The sequence below is a fragment of the Mercenaria mercenaria genome, chromosome 3, assembly GCF_021730395.1.
Source record: "Mercenaria mercenaria strain notata chromosome 3, MADL_Memer_1, whole genome shotgun sequence".
NCBI classification, from domain to species: domain Eukaryota; kingdom Metazoa; phylum Mollusca; class Bivalvia; order Venerida; family Veneridae; genus Mercenaria; species Mercenaria mercenaria.
The window spans coordinates 86,811,148-86,834,194 of NC_069363.1; the positions used below are offsets into that span (position 1 = coordinate 86,811,148).

General features: G+C 34.8%; 1 protein-coding gene across 1 annotated transcript in view; it reads left to right on the forward strand.

Moving 5' to 3' along the window:
- LOC123524156 (liver carboxylesterase 1-like) overlaps positions 1 to 20,943 on the forward strand; it is a 50,560-nt gene extending 29,617 nt beyond the window's left edge. The window contains exons 2-11 of the mRNA XM_045302126.2: positions 3,920 to 4,084; positions 6,614 to 6,761; positions 7,339 to 7,524; positions 8,330 to 8,532; positions 10,427 to 10,571; positions 12,636 to 12,743; positions 14,786 to 14,862; positions 16,910 to 17,030; positions 18,002 to 18,137; positions 18,626 to 20,943. Coding sequence (XP_045158061.1) covers positions 3,920 to 4,084; positions 6,614 to 6,761; positions 7,339 to 7,524; positions 8,330 to 8,532; positions 10,427 to 10,571; positions 12,636 to 12,743; positions 14,786 to 14,862; positions 16,910 to 17,030; positions 18,002 to 18,137; positions 18,626 to 19,022 — 1,686 coding nt within the window. The 3' untranslated portion in view covers positions 19,023 to 20,943. The remainder of the gene's footprint in view (positions 1 to 3,919; positions 4,085 to 6,613; positions 6,762 to 7,338; positions 7,525 to 8,329; positions 8,533 to 10,426; positions 10,572 to 12,635; positions 12,744 to 14,785; positions 14,863 to 16,909; positions 17,031 to 18,001; positions 18,138 to 18,625) is intronic.
- The last annotated feature ends 2,104 nt before the right edge of the window (positions 20,944 to 23,047 follow it).

Here is a 23,047-nt window from a genome sequence, read left to right on the forward strand (position 1 = left end):
AGTTGATGTAGTTTTCATGTACGTGATGGGTCTTTGGGTTCATTTGTATAATCATATTTCGAAATAGTTATAATCAATATTATATTGTTGTATGAAAATTAAGACAAGAGCAGTTGTAAAATATTCCTTATCGCTTTCAGGATAAAACTGTAACTCCACTGAAATTCTTACTTTTAACAAAATCGTCAGAGTTTAAATCGAATATATATATATATTATTATTTTGTAACAATATATTTTTTATCGATGGAGACCGTGCGCTAATGAGATTTTAGAAAGTTAACAATGAAATTAAATTTAGAAAATTAAATAACACAGTTAAAAATGTCAGTAACTGAATATGTGTGTCTAAGTGTATTCGTTTCAATTGTATTTACCCTCTTTCGGAAATGTTGTCTAAACCGTAACAATGGATGTCAAAATGTTTGAAATATTTGACCCCACTCAGTGTTACCCTTTGCGGATAAATTTTATTTGGCATTTCATATTTCATTAAAATTAACACAGGCAGTTAAAATAACCAAATATTACAATTAATTGCTTCTTCGTTCTTTTAAATATAAGTTGAGGCTATTTTGAGGTTGAGGGATTTGTTGGATAATACATTTTAGTATATGAGCCGCGCCATGAGAAAACCAACATTGTGGCTTTGCGACCAGCATGGATCCAGACCAGCCTGCGCATCCGCGCAATCTGGTCAGGATCCATGCTGTTCGGTTTCAAAGCCTATTGTAATTAGAGAAACCGTTAGCGAACAGCATGGATCCTGACCAGACTGCGCGGATGCGCAGGCTGGTCTGGATCCATGCTGGTCGCGTAGCCACTATGTTGGTTTTCCCATGGCGCGGCTCATATTCATTACTATTACAACGTGTGATGCAAAATCTTTAATGGACATCGAGAAATGACAAGTTCCAACGGGGTTTGATATTTGTAAAATTTCAATGTAGTATTTTAATAATGTTGAAACTATTTTTGTACTAAACAAGGATATAGCCAAATTTATATGTCTATACGGTTATATATTATTGTCAATGTCACGTTTACAAGATAAAGTTTCTAACTTTAACTAATACAATTTGAGTAGACTTTATTTGTCCCCACACGTGCGAACTAGTTTCATTATTTTAAATGTACTTTTTGCGTTTTCTTCCAAAAAGAAATGATCTAATGCTCGGGTAGGCAACATTTGTTAGACGAAAAATGCGGAAAAATCTTTAAATTTTTTTTGTAATAACAGGCAGTACCTTGCTGTGCATTTCGTGTTTATCAATATTTATAAATGAGTAATCATGAGGAATCCCTTTAATACACTGATTCTAAAAGTGTAAGCTAATCTTAAAATGTATTAACAACCACAGCGGAGATAAACAGTTTTACAATAGAACAATTATTTCATTACAAGATTGTCACGCTGGGATATAATTTGTGAAAATATTTATCTGAAATGAAGATGTTTAGTCATACCCGCCGATGGTCCCACAGATGTTCAAACAAGCACCGCTATGTCACGGGGTCAGTACGCCAGGGAGATCTTGATTAAAATTGGACAGCATGTGACAAACGAAGGGTTGTGTGGTTTTTGTTATTATCAAAAACAGAATTAAAGAAATTACCTCGCAGTGCACAGAACAAAGAAATGTATGCATTTGAATGCGACTGTGGTTTCGTAGCAAATTTGGCACTTAAGCATTTAAAGCCAAAATATAATCTTTTGTACCTTTACGTACATTTGATAAAAAAGTAAGATAAAGTATGTTAGCGATTTTAATGTTTGTATTAACAAATTCATAATTAAGTGCTTTAAACTGGCTGGGTGTCGTTATTTCTGGTCCGGAGGGATCATTGACGTTTAATTGACTCGTTTTTATTACCTATTGTTATTCCGAGTTTGCTAATACATTCTGCACTTCAAAAACTGTTACCGACATTTACAATTATGGTCTTTAGTAGTCGTCCAGTTGCCTGTACTGGACCTCAGTGATGTTTTTTTTCTCTGGTCCTCTGGGATCGTGGTGTCAAATCAATGTTCATTTATAGCATAGCTTTACCATATTACAGTGTACGGGAGCGTGAGGTTATTAAATACTTTTCATATCCTAGTACGGAAAGAGTTAGCTAGTTTTAACCTTTTCAAGCAATGAAACATACAATCTAAGATCTGCTGCTCATAATGACATAGTTATACCTAAACATCGTACAAATTATGGTAAAAAAACAACTTTTGTTACAATGGTGCAAATGTTTGGAATTCAATACCAAATGAAATTCGCACACTCTAAACATCTTTTAATGTATATCTTACAGTTGACTGCTTAAAGAATCTCTTTGTTTAAATTTATATCAGCTGAATTATAACTATGCCATTATAATATAATTATGTATTTATATAAATTATGTCACAAATTGATTGCCTAAATGGAAATTGTATAAATGGATACTTAAAGGCAATATAAGGGGTATTGTTTAGTATTATGTTTATTATTGTCTCATCCATTTACATACATTACATAAAACACTACATAAAACATTACATAAAATTGACCAAGACCTGTAAATGACGGTTATAAGAACCTCTTTCAACTATATAGTAGCACCGACGGATGTGGGAGGTTAAGATGCTAGAAAATGGTTGACGACCATAGAGGCGGATATTTTTGTGTTTATGATATCATTTATTCCATGCTGATTGTATTTTTGTTTTTGTGGCAAATACTATTTTAAATAGAATTACAGATATAGAGAGGAGATTATCAGATTAGAGTTAACATTATTTACTTTATAAAATCCACTTTTTTAAGTTTTAAATTGCCATATCGAACTTTGAAAATTAAATATTAATCTTTTAGGCAGATTTTGAAAAATTTATTTTTAAATGCCATTAAGGACGTAGACAGAGTTAATATAATTACCTTTTCCCTTTAATTTTTACAATACTTTTTCGACGGCGAGGTAAAATATTTGAAAGGTCCTTAAAGCTCTAAAACGAAAAGAAATTATGCCATTTCATCTCATTCAGATCACTGCAAGTCTTACCAATTGCACCACACGCTATTCTAATGTTATTTTAATGATCGAACCCCATTATATGCATACTTTACTTGATAAGTCGTTTTATATCAACCTTTGATTCAAAATTTAGATTAAACAACATCTTGTTCTATCAAAAAATACTTTAACGGCTTCTGTTTTTGTTAAAATTGTTATTTCTCCGGTGAAATGGGTATTGTGCTATTTTAGATCACTGTTTAAGATAATTTGTGATCTATTAGAACTTCAGTAGTTTTACTGTTAGGTATAATTTGATTTTTTTCGAATGTAGATGGGTTTATAATTTCTTCCTAATTATGCCACCCGCATGAAGTATATCTTACAGAGGTAAAAATCTATTCAACCTGTGAAGAAATGATGTATGTTCTATGCATTTAAGTGCAAACGCGTTAAATATAAATAAAGAATAAATTGTCACACTAAAGTCTGACAAATAAACTTAATTTCAGTGCAGTATATCTTTGTAAAATTCTATATCAAAAATACACTTTAAATATTGAAATTTTTGCGAATACATGTATAGATATTGAATATATCGGACGTGGCAACCGTTGTTGTTTATAGTGTTCAACGCATGGTGTAGCGACGTCATCATAAATTTCGTTTATTTGGTGACTGATAGTTTTTATTAAAATTTCAAAACGCGACTGAAGGCGAATCGACAGTCAAGATATTTCTATAATATTATGCAACTGATCAAACTTAAACAGAATTCTTTTAAGCTGGGTTCTGTATTTGCGTTTCTCGTGGCATAGGACATGGAAGCCGAAATGCAGCTTGGAATATTTACTTGATATTGAACTAGCATTACATTTTAGTTTTTCTTGTAAACATTTAAAGTTCTAAAAGTGTACAATTTATATTTAAAGGCTCCTGTTCCTCCACTCTCATGGGGTGATGCCATAAAGAACGCCGATGTTCTGCCTCCTGCGTGTCCCCAGGCGACGGAAGGCGTGGCTTACATCGAGTATCACGTGCCAGGCTTTAACAAGACGAGTGAGGATTGCTTGTACCTGAATATATATGTTCCACGGGTAAGTCTTACGAGGAAACAGGCTACATGTAATAATTTAGCCGTACCATGAGAAAACCAACATAGTGCATTTGCGACCAGCATGGATCCAGACCAGCCTGCGCTTCCGCGCAGTCTGGTCAGGATCCATGCTGTTCGCTAACGGTTTTTCTAATTGCATTAGGCTTTGAAAACGAATGCTGTTCACTAACGGTTTCTCTAATTGCAATAGGCTTTGACAGCGAACAGTAAGAATCCCGATCAGACTACACGAGTGCGCAGGCTGGTCTGGATCCATGCTGGTCGCAAATGCACTATGTTGGTTTTCTCATGATGCGGCTAATATTTTCAATGTAAAACAGAGTTGATTGGTCATGAAACCGCGACTTTGTCTTAAGGTAGTGAACCCGCACTGACAGTCGGATAGTAGTAATTCCGTTTGATTACGGATGCGATTTCGGCATTCTCCGGTTTGAACGGAAAAGCAAATGAGCCGCACCATGAGAAAACCAACATAGTGCATTTGCGACCAGCATGGATCCAGACCAGCCTGCACATCCGCGCAGTCTGGTCAGTATCCATGTTGTTCGCTTTCAAAGCCTATTGCAATAAGAGAAACCGTTAGCGACCAGCATGGATCCTGACCAGACTGCGCGGATGCGCAGGCTGGTCTGGATCCATGCTGGTCGTAACCGCACTATGTTGGTTTTCCCATGGCGCGGCTCAAATGTTGGTAAATGTAATGACGCATAGACATCTTTTGTGAATTCGATTAAGTACATACTTCGCAGAAAAGGAAATATATATAGATTTTCCAGTTCTACCTATTTGAATTGAGCTGTCTCTTGCAAAGTAACGATGTGTCCCAAGTACTAGAGTATAAACACTTAGACTGGTTGCATGGTAACAAATTGCTAAATCCTATCATAAAATCTGAAAATTCCTTAGTTTTTTTCTCAGTGTATTATTATATTTATTGTTTGTCAAATTTGCTATAAGATTTATTGACAGATATTTAATGAGCTCTTAAGAGAAATAAATCCAATTTAGTAATTCTATTTAGGTATGGAATTCATTGGCACATGTAGGCCTTCCCGCGTAGTCATGTATTTCATGTACGACATATATAATTACTATTCAAAACAGCAATTTATATTTCATATTTACAGTTTGGTTTTCTATTATATTCACTTCGTTTAATTAATCAAATTTTACTTAGATCTACTTTCTACGTTATTGGCAATGCAAACGCTATAACGTCAAATAACGATTGACGCTACCGTTGGCAGCATCCGGTACATTGCACGTTCCTCTAATGCCGGCGTTACGTATGATAACAATCGATTTGATCGGTCTTTGTATTATCCGGAAAATTCTCTGTTTTTGGTAAGTAAAAATCCTCAGTGGTCTCACAGCACATCAGCTGCATATAACTTTGTTGGAGGAATTGCATTTGGACAGTCATGTAATGAAACACTTACAAAATGGCTTGGTGTTCAGCTTTAACAACTGATGGCCGTCGGTCCTTCCGACCTCGGGCATTAGTTTTGACTATTGACCGACAAGCCTTTAAATAAGTGCTTACTATATTGACGTTCTTTACACTTGTTAATGGAACAACAGGCTGGAACACATTCTTTTCAGTTTATATCATAATATAGAATTATCTCGAAAATATACTGATTGCCCCAGAAGAAATTTCACAAAAAGTTAGCAACCAGATGTTAATGGTCAAATTTTAAAAGCCTGCATTGAACTATGGCTAATGGAGTGTGCAAAGTATGTAATGACAATGCAAAGAACATTAAATACCAAGTGTATTAAATGCCAGGTACATTAAAGTCAAAACAAATACACACCTGGCAAACAACATAATTATCATGTATTTCTTCAATTTATTTTCCATTCCATTCAATAAAATGCTGATGCAAATGTCATCAAGTCCAAAACTGCAAAATTATTAGAAGATAAGCTACTATTAAAATGATGATTTAAAAATGTTATCAAAACAAAGCACTGATGTTCGAATGTAGCTTTAAATGGCAAATGGCTTTAACCTTGGTAGGTTCTTCGTAGATCACGTTCCCATGCAATATATGGATAGAACTACACATGAAATTGTACATCCAAGCTAACTCACAATACTTGGCCGCTTATTATTTTCAGATGGAGGTCAATACGTGTTTTTGGCTCCGCCTTTGAGTCAATACGACTTTTTATCATTGATCATGTGACCACATCTAGACCAATGGAAAGGACTATAAATATGAGCCGTGCCATGAGAAAACCAACATAGTGGGTTTGCGACCAGCATGGATCCAGACCAGCCTGCGCATCCGCGCAGTCTGGTCAGGCTCCATGCTGTTCGCTTTTAAAGCCTATTGGAATTGGAGAAACTGTTAGCGAACAGCATGGATCCTGACCAGACTGCGCGGATGCGCAGGCTGGTCTGGATCCATGCTGGTCGCAAACCCACTATGTTGGTTTTCTCATGGCACGGCTCATATAGATTTAATAATAAAGGTATTTATCAGTTTTATATATAACACAGGGTTCTCATCATCACCGAACAATGCCGGTTCTAGTTTTCGTTCATGGCGGCTCGTACCAGAATGGCATGGGTGCGATGTTTGATGGAAGCGTTCTCGCCACCCATGGTATTGTTGTGGTCACATTCAATTACAGACTGGGGCCTTTAGGTAAAATAGCATTTTTGATTTTCTGCCACTAAACGGTGCAGATACGTTTAGTTACGGTAATCATTCACACTTAACTGGTCATGATATTATATGAAAAATTGTCAAATTTATAGCAAAGACATTGCTCTAAATTAAAAAAAAATATGTTGTCACAATTAGTTTTTCATAGTTTTCCAATTTTTTCGATTTTACGGTGTATAGAATTTTTCAAAATGTGAGTCAGACCTGAGGCAGGGCTGTACATTGGTGTAAATATCTGAGATTTCAACTATAGTTTTAGCTCTAGATAACATCTGTCATGCAGATCGCTAAGTTTCCAATTGTCTTTAGATATTTTATTTTATGCCATTCTATAAAAGAACTGTGTATGGTTAGTGAAACGTGATCCATATCACTATCAGTGATCCTTTCTTTAAAGTTTATTTCTTTGCTTGGTTTTCGTCAGTTAGCATAAAATAAACAAAAATGTTTTCGTTTCATCTGAGTATGGACTAGACCTCACCTAGAAGTGATTAACAATTGAAGCTATCATTGTCTCAATTGAAAATTATACATTGTTTCTGCTCTCTTTTCAAAGGTTTCATGAATTCAGCCGATGGTGTCATACGCGGGAATTATGGGATGCTTGATATGGTGGCAGCCCTCCAGTGGATACAGGGAAATATAGCCCACTTTAATGGTGACCCAAATAGTGTCACTATAGATGGTCATAGTGCTGGGGGCTGTAGTGTTGGACTCCTTCTTATGTCACCACTAGCTAAAGGCAGGTAACGATTTTGGCACCTTAAACATTCTCATTTGTGGTCCTATGTCACAGAGGAGTAATATCACTGACTTCTGTCTTCTTGCCATGTACCGTTGCTGGTGTGAACTATATTTATAAAACAGGATTACCACTACTGGCAGAAATAATGAGAGTTGTGGTAACTGAAAGTATTTCTATAATAGTAAAAACAGAACGCTGACACGTGAGTTAAAATGACTTTTAAATAAAAGACCACAAAACGAAAGAAAACAGTTTATTTAGATTTATGTCGTGTACTGAGAAATCCGTTTATTTCTTTTAACCCTTAGCCTGCTAAATTTCTATAATGGACTGATCCATCTTTCAATTTGGACAGTACCATTAACTGTTAAAAGGGGTGTTTACCAAAAAGATACTGACTGAATGGCGAACAGTGCAGACCATGATCAGACTGCACGGATGCAAAGCACTGGTCGCAAAGGCAGAAAAACTTGCCGCCAGCAGGCTAAGGTTAATATTAAAGTTGTAAAACATCTCTGCTACCTTTTGGATAAATTTTCAAAATGTTTTGCTTCGGATTTTGATATCAGAAGATTGTTATTTGAATATAAAATTTATAGTTAAAAATTAAAAATTTCTACGTAGATGACGCCAAATCAAACACACGTTAATATTCTGCATTTCCGTAAAAAAAGAATTGTGTTACTGATATGTTGATATTTATTTAATTTGAAAAATAAGCAAATGAAACAATGCCCCAATGCAGCATAATTCTCTGTTACATCCTACAATATATAGTAATATCACTTTCTATCATTTACAGGTTTGTTTCAACGGGTGATACAGCAGAGTGGTTCGCCGCTCGCACACTGGGCAGTGTCTAGGTTTGAAACAAAACCAAACTTTGTGTATAAGATATTTTCATCATCGGTGCAGTGTTACAGTAACATATCAACAGAAGTGAAGAAATGCATTCAAAATCTTGATACACAATCACTCCAAAAGGTTATTACTGAAGAATTTGAGGTAATTGTTACTTAGGAAAAAGTCCTAGAAATTATACATAATGTCGGTATGTTTAAGCAATTTATAATTGGTAAAAATGAAAATTGAAATATATGGTTATTACATGCCTTTCAGTGAATTATCGAAATATAAGAATGAAAAATATCATGTATTTTCACATTGAAAAATACCAAATCTTTCACTGGTAATTAACTATAAAATGGGAAAATTTAGTCAAAACATGAAATAAGTAAGAACATTTTTAAACTATCTTTCACTCATAAACACTTTAGCTTACTAGTTTTCACTCGTAGCTATGCTACTCGTGAAAATATTGCATCTGGTGTTCATTCGTGAAAGATGTTTCAATTTTTTGCACTGTAACAAACAAATATCTTCGATATATTACAATGTATTTATTCTATTCACATACGTGCAATGAACAAAACGTTTGTAACCTTACACTCTCTACATAGTTATCTCACTTTTCATTCCATGCGCTCATTCTTTGTTTATCCAATGAGATGCTTTAGAAGCAAGGAGTGTAACAAAGACTCTGCTCGTCTTGACTCTGTCTAACTATGATAGGTTATGAAATGTGCAACACCTCTATACCTCCATAGCATCGGCTTATATGGATTTATGTTATAGAGATATTTAACGAACTCCATAGTCCTAAATGGCCAGAAATATATCAACACTATTTTTCATGCACACCACACGCCATTAAAAGACTATTGTTGTGCTAGATGATTTAATCTGTAAGAATATCCATTGGAAGCATAAAAGGAAATGAATAGCCGACTGTTAAGTCTGTTCAGCAAGGGATGCTATTCGACTGTTTTGAAAATACAGTATATTTGGGGTGGGTTTTTTCAGCCCTTTAATAGTTGGATGCTAAGCATTCCTCTTTTAATTGTGTCTTTATACACAGATGATGATCTCATGATAGGCAGCTCAAAAAGTCTGGTGTCACTTAGCTGCTTTGGTATATTTTCTTCTGTCTTCCTTTGTTGGACCCTGAATGGTGTTTCACCTTTTTCTCTACCTTCTACAAAGTTATTGAGAACATGTGTATTTCTGACTACCCATTATATTATCTTTTGACAAATATTTACAGACCTTTTTCTTTGTTTTTACGTATCGAACATGTAATTATTACATATGGTTATAAAGTCATCTGTATTTATACCGCCCTGTACGGGGCTTGAGAAAGTTTGTTCTGATACACCTTTAAGCGGTTTACATTCTGTAGATATGACTGCCACTGATTGTTCCAAGGCAGCCAAAATTTCGTTTTTCCTTTTTTTTGTTTTACATTTTCTATTCATTCTTGAGCATAGAGCTAAAAATGTGCTTATCCATACATACATTGCTTAAGTATGGCGACTGTGTTCTGTGAACATCGCTTTCCTATTAGATCTTTCTCCTTGGTATTTTCATATTTAGTGTATTTACTACCATAAAACTACAATTTGCTATTTTAACAGTCAAAGAATTGTGTCTCACAATTATTGTTACATAGTGTGCGTTACTATTTTCATCATGCCGAAGCTAAGAACAAATGCTGAACATCAGACCACCGTTACAGGTTTCCCGCGCTGTTAGCATAGCAACACACGCTCCATCGACAATATATTTGCTAAATCGAACACTTGTAATGAGTAGGTAATGAAGTCAACTCGACAATTATGTTTTGACCCTTTTAGCCCGTCGTCCAAACACGCAAACCTGATAAAATATATAACTTCCAAGACAACTGTACAATTAACTTAATGTATTACACGTATACTAAAGGTCAAGCGAATTAGCAAAGCCGTTACGACCGTACCGAAACTTTCAATCTACTCTACGTACACATAGATATGTTGTTTCGTCTCTGAAATTGTATATTACCGTTTTCTTGTTCTTAAAGTGGAGTACATCCTTGACACCACAATACCGCCCGGTTGTTGATGGACACTTCTTGCCGTATACTCCGGAACGCATGGTAGACAGTGAACCACTAAACGCCGCCAACATCCTTACCGGTGCCACACAGGACGAGGGTCTTATTGCAGGTACTTTTAGCTCTCAAGTGAAACTCCTTAAAGTCTGTGATTTTAGAGCGAAGATCAACACTTGACATTCCGTATCAATGTCGATCGCCGACTAACTTCACCAGACGCAGCTCTTTTTAAATGGTTAAGCATGTACTTACTAGATATATTATTTCAAAATTTAAACAGAATAATCTTCTGTTTTTTTTTCATATGGGAAACTATTTATAGATATGAAGTAAATACTATTAAAATTAATAGAATATACGACTGTTTCTAATGTCATTTAACCGACTCGGTAGCTTAGTGGAAGAGCGCCCAGTTCTAGCGCGAGAATTCGTGGGTTTGCTCTCATGCCGCGTCATACCAAAGACAAGTAGCTTCCCCGCTTGAGGCTCAGTATTAAGGGCATAGTCCTTTGACTGGTCAGCCCGGGGTCAGTATAATGCGACTGATATATCACGTGTCTACGTCGTGGTATTGCATTGAGTCAGTGCTATAAAGTTGGGCACTGTACTCATTTGTACAAGTAGACATCGTTGTTTATATGAATGGAAGATTGTTGCGAAAGACCCTAATCTTAAATATACTCCCATTTCTTTGAAAGTGATACGTTTCTAAAAGCGTTGAACTACCCGAAAATGTGGCCCCTTTATGCAGTCCTTTTTACGGAATTCAATGCATATATCAGTGAATTGACAATCGTTTCGTAGAATAATATGCATGTGTTATAATGCTGTTCAATTTTCTTGTAAAACAACTGTTTCTCTCAATGGTTTGGTATTGTTTGATTTTTTTCAAAATGTGGACGTAACCGTTAAGTATATTTTACTAAGTGTCGCTAGTCTTGCATCAAACAATCTGCCGACTTATAGATGATGAATTTACGAACTTTGGAAGCATTCTTATGTACAGGTCGGTCGTTTTTAGACTTATCACGCGTTTTATATATCTATACCTTGGACCCACATATGAACAACAAAACCAAGTGCTCATATTCATTATTTTTAAAAGACAAATTGTGTTTCTCATTATTACGACCGTAATATAACGGTACGTTAGTATAACGTTTAATAATAAGATATTTTAAAATGACGGATTCTTGTATGACAACTAAACCCTGAGGAATTGTTGCTTTTATAAAAAAAAGAGCACTTGTGCATGACTCTTGAATTTTAATTTACCAATAAGTTTAGATTTATCAGTATACCTTGCTGCCCATAACGAATTTGTAAAACTGAAGAAACACAGATATTTGGCAACTATCAGTATTGTTGTTTCCATCTAATGAACCCCTTATTAGACCTAGATAAATTTGATAAACTTTTGGGAGAGTTTGTTTTTATCAAAAAGAGAGCACTTTTGCATGACCTGTGGAATCAAACCTGTCAAGTATGCAATTACCAATATACGCTGCTGCCTATAACAAAGTTTGTAAAACTGAACAAACATGGCTATTTGTCAACAACAAAAAGATGATATTTTTGCGTGACCCTTGACATTAAAACTATTAATTATGCAATTACCAATATAACCAGCTGCCCATAACAGCATTTGTAAAACTGGACAAACATGAATATTTGTCAACAAGTGACATTTAAGGTCCTTGCCTTCATGAACTTTTCAGCAAAGTATATGCGACAAGGCAGTGTAATAATGCGCCCACGCTTGATAGTGGCAGTAATATCAGGCCGGCTGTTGGGAGCAATTAAATAAAAGAAATCGAGTAATTTATTGTTATATCCTACAGACGACCTATAAATATAAAGAAAAAAATAACAAGTCTTTAAAAAGCCTGTTTGTTTTTACGGATGTATGTTTTGTCTTATATAAAATATTACTTTTAAAGAAAAACATTGACACCATTTAACTAATCACATTTGCTTTGTTCTGTTGCTGAGAATCAATCCATTCAGCAATATACTTTATATAACATTTCCACATGAAATTTTATTGCAATTTTCATATTGTTGTTTTAGCTATTTTTTTCAGCATTGCCTTGATCGTATTATTTGGCAGTGTTGAAAGCAGGTTTTGTTTTGTCGTTGTTCTAATTTTCTTTTATTTTGTATCTTCCTGTTTCAGCAATACCTTTAATAAAATTGTTCGGCGTTGGTAAAACCGGGTTTCGGAAGCTGCTGTCTTTAATGAGCTGTTTTCGAGGGGAACTTCCGGAGATACCAGATATTGTTGGTATGTGTATTTTTGCAACTGCATTTTGAAAAAAAAATTTTGCTAGACCATTGACATATTTTCAATAATCCAAACTGATATTCACACTACTTTTCAGTTCATCTAAGAGTTACATAAGCTTACGTAGTTAGGTTATGTTATGGTAATAAAGTACGTTCGAAGGCAGTATTTACTTTATTAAATCTATCAGAATTCATTGATTATTTTGTTAAAATCGATTCTTATATACAAGATAAATATCTTATTGTGTACATTTATATGAATGTTAACGATACATACTACTCATAGGATAAAAGAGAGCGAACGGATAAAGCTACAGGCTGCGTTATCACACCCTTACCCTTTCCCAACAGTCCTGCACCCCGACAAAAATGTCACAATTTAGTATACACATATTTCTTTCGATACATCTTAGGCCTAAAAAAAGTTCTTTGTTTCCGGTAACATGCTCAAAAAAATTAGGGTAGGTAGGTCGGATTTTTTTTTTTTTTTTTTTTTTTTGGATTTTTTTTTTATTAAGGGCGACTTTTCGGAAATTATTTTTGTGTCAAAAACTGAATACAAATAAGGGGGTTATGCCTTTAAAGTATCAGTAAGTTGATTTCTAACATCACTAACCATGTTTAAAGCAAACAAAACTGCATTTTTGCAGCTTTTTGTTAAAAAGTCGAAAAAAAGTATTCTCCAAGGCATTAAGGGTCGGGCTAAAAATTTAGGGTAGGTCGGGATACCGGAAACAAACAATTTTTTTTTACGCCTTATGTAATTATGTGTATCTTTTGCAAACTTGGCAGGGTGAAAAATTGATAGGAAAAATATATTGAAGATAAGATTTAAAACAATAAAAAAAAACAAGAGTCCCCTCCTTACTGCTGAACACCGGGATTATTACGCGATTTACTAACAAGTTCACGCAGATGTTATGGACTTTATCACATATATTTTCCCGTCTTGAAAATGTCTCATTATTAGAATTTACAGATACAATTTATAGACAATGTATTATTAATGATGTTGTTGTCTCATAGGTCTAAAATAAGATATTCCTTAGAACTAGGACGTGTAGTACTTGTGCGTGAATTTCTGACAAACTGTCTTAAATCTTCTGCATTTCCGTAGCAGACGACAATTACGGCGTAATTTTGATCTCATTATATTTCTTATCGGTCGTCTTCTCTCAAATCATCTGTCAGATAGTTCTACGACTTTACTACATCTGATAGTTTACTATTAAGCTTTTACTACAAACAGGGTCGTTCAAAATGTCTTGCTCAACGATGCTTCATATCGACATGTTTTACCATAACGAACTGCAAATATAATTATGCTTACTGGATGTAGGAAGTATAGACAATTTAATTATCTAGCTATCACCGCCTCATATTAAATAACTCAAAGCACGATAACGCATTTTACTAATAAGATACTGGTTATTTAAATTTCTGTAAGGCTTCAAATTTGTTGTCAACAACAGATAAAGTATCTGAAAGATGTTTTGCGTAATTTCATATTGAATAAAGCACTACTTTCTATCTTGTACAATATACAACTTAGATAATAAGCGACATAAGATACTGGTTATTTAAATTTCCGTAAGGCTTCAAATTTGTTGTTAACAACAGATAAAGTATCTGAAAGATGTTTTGCGTAATTTCATATTGAATAAAGCACTACTTTCTATCTTGTACAATATACAACTTAGATAATAAGCGACATAAAGGAAAGAAATAAAAACTGTTACAATAGATTTAATTTGTTTTTTGCTATGTTAATGAATTTTCACAGCTTCAACAAATATAAGAAAAAAAGTTTCCGAAAAAAAATATTTCAACAAGAAATTGGTATATTTCATATTCATAACATACATGTGGCAGCAAAGGCATTACGAATGCTATTAGAATACATAGTTCTTTCTATATTAGCTTCAGAGCAATCACAGATATATTATTTGTGAAAAAATTCAGGCGAATCTTTGCAAATAGTTTTAATTCTCTTTTTGGGTAAATGTACTATGTGGCATAAGCGAATTTTTTTATCTTCAGATTCTGTGTTGGAAAAGTATGTAAAGTTAGAGTCCTCGGATATTTCTGAAAAAGAAATAGAAAGGAGCTTCTCAGAGGTAACAGTTTCATATTATTTCACAATAGTCATTTAAATGAACTGGTCCATCATTCAATTTATTACTCAAAGGGGTGTTCACTGAAAATTTACTTACTGAATAGCGAACATTGCAGACCATGATTACTGATGTTGCAAAGGCAAAACCTCTTGCCGCCAGAAGGCTAAAGGTTAATCAAAGCCAATTTCTTTGGTGGAAACGATTATATGTTTGTAGCTTGGAAACTGTGCCTTTAGCAAACATTAGTAGCAGAATATTTATTTTTCATTTTTCCCCAAAAACTAATAACTTACCTAAAACACCATTGAACGACAGACTAAATCATCGAAAGGCTAATACAAATGGCCATATCTCCTGCTTTCCGCTACGTTGAAAAACAAAACGAGACACGAGAACCGTTTGGTTTACCCTCTCCTTGTGAAAGAGTCGAGGATAAAATCAGAGGTTCATCCAACGACAGCGTCTTGTTGGATTTTTTGTAGTGATCCGTTTATTTTTCCTATCTCGACTCCAATTAATTCTAATGGATGAAGATAATTATGATTAATGGCAAATTATCGACGAATAAACATAGGTTGACAGAGCATACTTCAATATCTTTAAGGCTTCATTTGATATCACAGACGAAGTTAATCAATTTAATAGCACGTTGTAATTACGATTTAGGTCACATGTAGTATCCGTCTCCTGGAGTGAAAAAGAGGGCAACATTTGCGACAATGTTATTCTAAATTCTAAATGGTGTTTACAACTTGGTGTTGATCTTGGAAACCTGAACCGAAACATATTTTTTCGAAGTTCTTATGTAAAGAAATCAAGCAAAACATATAGATGCTACTTAAATAATAAAAATTTCACTATCAATTTAACACCTGAATAAATCATATTTACACTACTGTCGGTAAAATATGTGTATGATTTGAGGAAAAAAGAGCATAAAGTTAAGTATTTCTGGCACAAACTCTGAATATGTAGATGTTTAATGCTTTGCTTCTAAATCGTGTGATTGAAAACTAATTCAAGACATTGTCTCCGAAATATTAGACATGTCCGTTATACGAGAAATTATTTATTTAGATATTAATCCTCTTTCTTGCTTCTCCAGTAAAATGAAACGCTTTTGTTACTTGTCCGTATTTTACATGATGAGAAAAAGTAAAAGTACATTTTATGTTGGCGTGTTGATACGCGAATCCGGTATGACTAAGTCAAGTGATAATTAGTGTTATAAATAAACAAGACGTAGAGATTGTACCAAAAAGCAAGAAAACGGATGCGTATTTTACGTTCTAAACCTTTAAATAGCCTGCTGGCAGCAAGTGATTCTGCCTTTGTGACCAGCGCAGACCAAGATCAGCCTGCACATCCATGGTCTGCACTGTTCGTATTCAGTCAGTTAATTTTCAGTTAAGCACCCCTTAAACTTAAAAATGGTACTGTCCAAATAAAAAGATGGACAAGTTCATTATAGAAATTTAGCAGTTTAAGGGTTAAGTATATGAATCACGTAATAATACAAGTAAATAAGCTTTTGTGACATATTTATTTGAATCTAAGATTCTAACAAGATCCGATTCATTTTCCTATTAAACAAAAAAGGCTAAAAACAGTGAATTATTATACAACAATTCACTGTTCTGACGTCACAATTATTACGTCATAGAGTCAAACGGCATAGCGGTGCGGTGGAAAAGAAACCGATTGAAAACGGGTAAATATTAAATGAATACCGTCAAAGATGTCAAACAGTGATTTGCTCCTGAATAAAATCATTGCTTGTCGTTTAGATGCGTATTATTATATCACTCGGGCTGCGCCCTCGTGATATAATTCCTTCGCATCTAAACTCCAAACAGTGATTTTATTCAACGACAAATCACTGTTTGAGATATATTATTTCGATTTTAACACGTTTTCAAGCATTATTATCTACGTCCTTGACGATATCCATCAAATATTTGCCTGATTTCTGTTGATTTCTTTTCCAGCGCGCCAGTATATTGTTTTGTCGTCTCATCTTTAGTTCTTTACTGTGTAATTGTTTCAGATTGTTGGTGATTATTTCATCACAGCACCTACACATCTGTTTGCCGACCGTCTCTCCCGTCGGAACGTTTCAGTGTATCTATATAATTACGAGTACAAGTCTCTGCTTGACCAGTGGGATGGTAAGTGGTCCCTCTAACGTTGATATCCGCATATACATTATCAAAATTGTCAAATAGCTAAGTGTGTTCAGCACGTAATTTTATGTTTAATTAAGGAGGGGCACAAAAATAAGAAAATAAATGTATTCATAGAGGATAAAAATGGGCGTAGTTCCAGTATTGAATATTTATTTTACGAACTGAATAAAATAATATATATCATGCTTCTGGCGAATAATCATTTACTTCAACGAGTTCAAATAATTCTGTACTGAAACTTAACTCATTTAATATTCTACTTATCACATAAATGTAAATTTTTCCGTTGGCTTTGATGTTATAATCACACAAGATGTAAGAGTGATGCGCTGGAAACAAGTTCCATTGCCAACGTAATAATATAATCTGAATTGAAATCATTATTTAATAGTTTATACTTCTACTCAGTCATTTGTTGTAACATCGTATTACCGAGAATGTAAAGGAAAACACGTCTTATTAAACATACATTATATGAATCGGCACGTAACTTTCAATGACTACGTCACGTTTTATGTAACGTCCAAGAAACGCATTCCATCAGTGTGATCCAGAGGCCGTTTTTGTTATTATTCCTCGAAAAATTTACTTCATGAAATGAGGAATGAAGGTTGTTGCTGACGTTTATTGTTCTCACATAACGTTTGTTATGTAAACCAATTCACTGAGCTAGCACATCTGCATAGAGAAGCACTCTGGAAAGTATGGATTGTTATAAGTTAATGCTGATAGCTGGATCCATACGTCAGATATATGCATTGGCAATGAAAATTTATAACTTGACTTTCCCGGTATTGACTTTTCAAAATACTTTGCCACAGTTAAGAAACTATATCGTATAATATGGTAGGAAATAACAAACTTTTTTTACATCTTATTTGCTTTATACATTTAATAATGTATATCTACCATACTATTTTCAAATTATAAACTATGACTGTTCTCATTCACAGGTGTGATACACGGGGCTGAGCTATTCTATCTATCAGGTTGTCCTTTTACAGGACACAAAAACTTCCGATACGATCATGTTGACAAAGAAATGGCAAACTTGCTACTGCGCATATGGTCGAATTTTATCAAACACGGGTATTTATAATCCTACAACTTACCAAAGTACATGTATTTGATAGTTTAATTTATTTATTCAAAATTTAGATTTTTTTAACATCGAAAGTGAACGAACTTGCTTGCCTTAAAGCACAAACAAAGTTTGTAGACGAAATGTAGAAGAATGGGTGATGAGTGATGACGTAGTGAACGTTATATAATTTACTGATGATTTGAGGTCGAATTGACCCGACAACGGCGATTGGTAACTACAATTCAACCACTCGGGCGCCAAATAACGTTGATAAGTGCCACCCATATGACATGAACTTTTTGCTTACATATTTTTAAGCCTAAGACTGGCTCTTTGACAGTCGCTATTTTGTTTCTCTGTAGCTACGTTTTGATGATTGTATTCCGTAAATTAAAAGAGAATACATATTAACCAAAATAAGTATGTTTCCAACAGGTAGGTTTGTTTTCAAGTCATAATTTCAAAGTGTAATATGTGTTTCTTTTTTTTTCAGAATACCATCACTTCATCCAACTAATGAAGTAGACCTACCTCGATTCCATTCACGCAGGAAATCCTATACAAAAATATTTTCATCTCGTAGAGAACCAGCCGTGTCGTTTTTAACAAATCTAAGACAATCTAAAATGTTCTTTTGGAACGAAGAAGTTCCAGAAATGTTTTCTGACAAAGATTCAAGAAATTCTATAAACAATTTTACTCAGAAAAATAATTATTCACATATCAATGGTAAAAACACTTGGATTTTAGCATCCGTATGTATAGGACTTTCTGTTCTTACGCTCATTCTTACAGTTCAGTACTTCAAAGTGCGGAAAGAGATCACCAAACTGTTACGTCAAAACAGTATCTCAAGTGGAGAACGGATGCTGAACGGAACTCAGATTTGAGATTTAACGTCTAGGAATTCTCGCCGTTTTCGTAACAGTTTCTAGACGTAGGTGAAAGTTTCAAGTGAGGCTGCAATATTAAAAAAACGATCAGTGTCACCGGAAGTTGTCTATTACCTAGACAAAAATCGCATTCACAGTTAAAAAACCGGACAAAAACCATCATTTTTCAAAATTTTGGATATCGCGGAAACATATCCCGTCTGTTAAGAATGATTCAGAACGTCATGTTGACGTACTGTTGTTTTAGAAAAAGATGTATGCTTTCAAACATTCGATCTCAACTGGTGATCAACGTAGTACATAAGGCTATGTAAATATATTTGAGATTATTTATTGTTCAGATACTATACTGACGGTTTGATACGCATTGTATGATACCGACAGTTTTTGCCGTAATATATATGTGTAAAGTCAGTTCTACATATGACTCAAGACCAATGTCAGGAATCTTGTTTCATCATTCCAGTTCGTGCTGACGATCCAGGAAAAGGTGTTACATACGGGTGCATTACACACAATTCACACGGTTTATAAACTTCATCAACATTCATGAAAATCATTAAATAAGTTAGCTTGATGTACGATTATTTTGTGTGAAATGTTTTGAAAATCATAACATCATTTTCATTCAAAAGTTATGTATATACATTCAATTGGTTGTGACTGTAAAACATTCCTTTGTTACATTTATAAAGTGATCATTAAATGAGCCGCGCCATGAGAAAACCAACATTGTGCATTTGCGACCAGTATGGATCCAGACCAGCCTGCGCATCCGCGCAGTCTGGTCAGGATCCATGCTATTTGCTTTCAAAGCATATTGCAGTTAGAGAAACCGTTAGCGAACAGCATGGATCCTGACCAGACTGCGCGGATGCGCAGGCTGATCTGGATCCATGCTTGACGCAAATGCAATATGTTGGTTTTCTCATGGCGCGGCTAAAATGTTTCTAAAATATTGCTTGCAATGAGACACTTTCGTGCGTTGAATCATTAAAGGGATTTGTACATTGTCATAAATTATGTGACATTTTCAAGTTGTAATGACAATCGGAAATGACATATTCTTCGTATGTGATTTAGGTATTCTCTTGTTCTACAGAAAAGCCAATTCGCGTTGAACTACATTTACGCACGAAAAAGACCGAACAAGACCGAATTGCTTAACACGAATACGTAAACACACGGAAATTGCCGAGCGTCATTAAGTGTCAACTACTTTAAGATGAACACAGTAATAGTGTTCACTTTGCATAAATTTAGTTGTTGCTGACCTTTCTGATGATTCAGGAGCATTCCAGGATATATAGATTTACATGCCGTACGTTATTGTCTTCGCAAATCATGTCAGAATTATCTTTTAGGGTAATTAAAATGTCGGTGAAGTGTGCGTACTTAAACCCCAATCACACTACCAGGTATTAAGGGCGTTTTCAAAAACAAAATCAGATACAACTATATTCTCTAGCTACGTTTGTTACACCGGCCTGTCGCATGTCAAACCAGTAATACCTAATGGAATCTTATTAATTAACTAGGTTACAGTTTAAATCCCACTAATCCAACGAAATCTGGCAGTCGGAAGTGGCGGGAAACGTAGTATTGCCTAACCCTAAACACCTGTCAGTATGATTTGGGCTTTATTTACTAGGTGTTTTAACGCAATTTACAATACGACGACATTAGACACAAATAAACCCTTAGCCTGCTAAATTTCTAAAATGGACTGATCCATCATTAAATTTGGGCAATACCATTTATTATTAGAAGGGGTGTTCACTGAAAATTTACGGACTGGAGAGCGAACAGTGCAGACCAACATCTTGATCTTGGTCTGCACTGATCGCAAAAGCAGAATCACTTTCCATCAGCAGGCTAAAGGTTAAAAGTTCGCATTAGTAACGGTAACTTAAAAATTTCATTTAAGATATGAAACAGATGACATAGAATACCCCAATTCATTTCATTTATGAAAATAACTTAAGTTTTACTGTTTTGATTGTTAGGGCTTAAGGTCATTCAAATGTAATTTTGCTTTATGTACTTGTGTTGGTTAATAAGTTTGTATTTGTTTTATTTTTTTATATGTCTCGAAATAAATTGTCAAAGTGATAAGTTCATCTTAATATATGATCCAAGATTTATTTGTTTAAAGCGTTACGCGATGTTACAAACATGGACAAACGTTTTAAAATCAAGTTTTGTTTGTTGATAGATTTTACATTTGATCGAGGGATATCCTTTCCGCACTTGAACGTAATAAAACGTATTAGCGTCTGATGGTCCTTTCACGCTTCCGTAGAATCAACATTTATTATATGAAATTCATTTTGAAAATACGGAAATATCTTACATCAAAGGCATATACTGACACTTTCAAACAACATCAAAAATGACCTTTTGAGCGATTTGACGAAAAATCCCTATGTATCCTTGACTCCCCATTAGCAAAAAGAAAAAGAAAGAAAAAGTCCACGCGCATACATTTTGACGGGGTGATCCCTGACTATCGATCAATGCAAAGGCGACTTTCGTTTTCAAGTTTAGCATGTCTGCTTTAATTTTCTGTACTTCCGGAAATAGCTGAAGGCGAGTGACGTCACTTTCCGTGCTGTCAAAAATATACATATGTCTGGCATTGCCCAGTGTCCTAAGGATATACGACGACATTCCAGGTTGACTGTTTGGAGAAGTTTCCAGACGCCGATCGGGGAATTATTTCCAGCAAGGGTGGAAACTAGAGAAGAAAGGCTGAAGTTCCGCATGCTTGATGAGTACATTTCTTCTTCTGCTCATCATTATGAAATCCGCAAAAGTGTGGCATGTGCTTTTGTTGTAATAATTGCAAATAACGCGTTTTATTCGGGAGAGGGATAACGACAACAGGCCGCGCATGGTATTGTTATGCGCATGTGCAAATATCGTGTAAAAATAGCCGCGTAAAAATAGCCATCTAAAAATAGCCATCCCAAATAAAAGTCTATTTTTAGATAACTAGCCTGTTTTCTGTTTTCAATTAACATCATGGAATGGGATGAGGAATTCACTATGAAGAATAACTCTTATTACGGTTCATTTGAGTCTACTGAGGCAGCAAAAAATGCCATTGACGACTTTGAATATTTTACTTCTTCCTCATTTTCGGAAACAAGATCGACAAGACACTTCGGACAGTTTTGTAAAGAAGGGAAAGAAATTATTGTTATAGAGTTCAACACTAATTTCAGACCCGAAGCCGCACAAGTCATGAAGTATGTTAATAAGTCGTTTTTACGGCAATAGTGCATTGAAATAAAACAGCTATATAGCATGCTCTGTATTAGTAGTCTTACACTATGTAAACATTCACGACTGTTATCAAAACTAGAAAGAAACAGTAACTTAAGTGCAGACAAGTATGGTTTGAGGCTGCGTTTTTTGGAACATGGCTTTCCCTGTTGGATATTCTTCCTTGTTTGTATCAGTATTATAGATAACCATGCCCTAACTGTTGTCATGGTTCGATAGCTACTGCTGACCCATGATATCTGTGAGTACTATGGATAACATGCTCCGCATATTTTTTGTACTTCAAAAGCATCATGTAGCTGGAACATGGTATATATGAATTTTAGATAGCTATGTTCCGACTGTTGTCCTGGTTAGATTACAACAGCTGGGGCATGGTATATATCATTACTATGTTCACCATGCTCCAACCATTGTTGTGTTTCTGTTACCTCATCGGAGCATGGTAAATACCATTACTATAGTATATCCATACTCCAACTGTACTGATGGTTCAGTAACAACAGCTTGAGGACGGTATATATAAGTACTATAGATAACCATGCCCAAACTGTTATCATGGTTCGATAATAACAGGCAGAGCATAGTGTTTATCAGTATTGTAGTTATCCATGACCAAACTGTAGTGATGGTTCGGTAGCAATAGATTGAGCACTGTATATATGAGTATTATAGATAACCATGCCATAACTGTTGTCATTGTTTGGTGACAACAGCTAGAGCGTTATTTATAT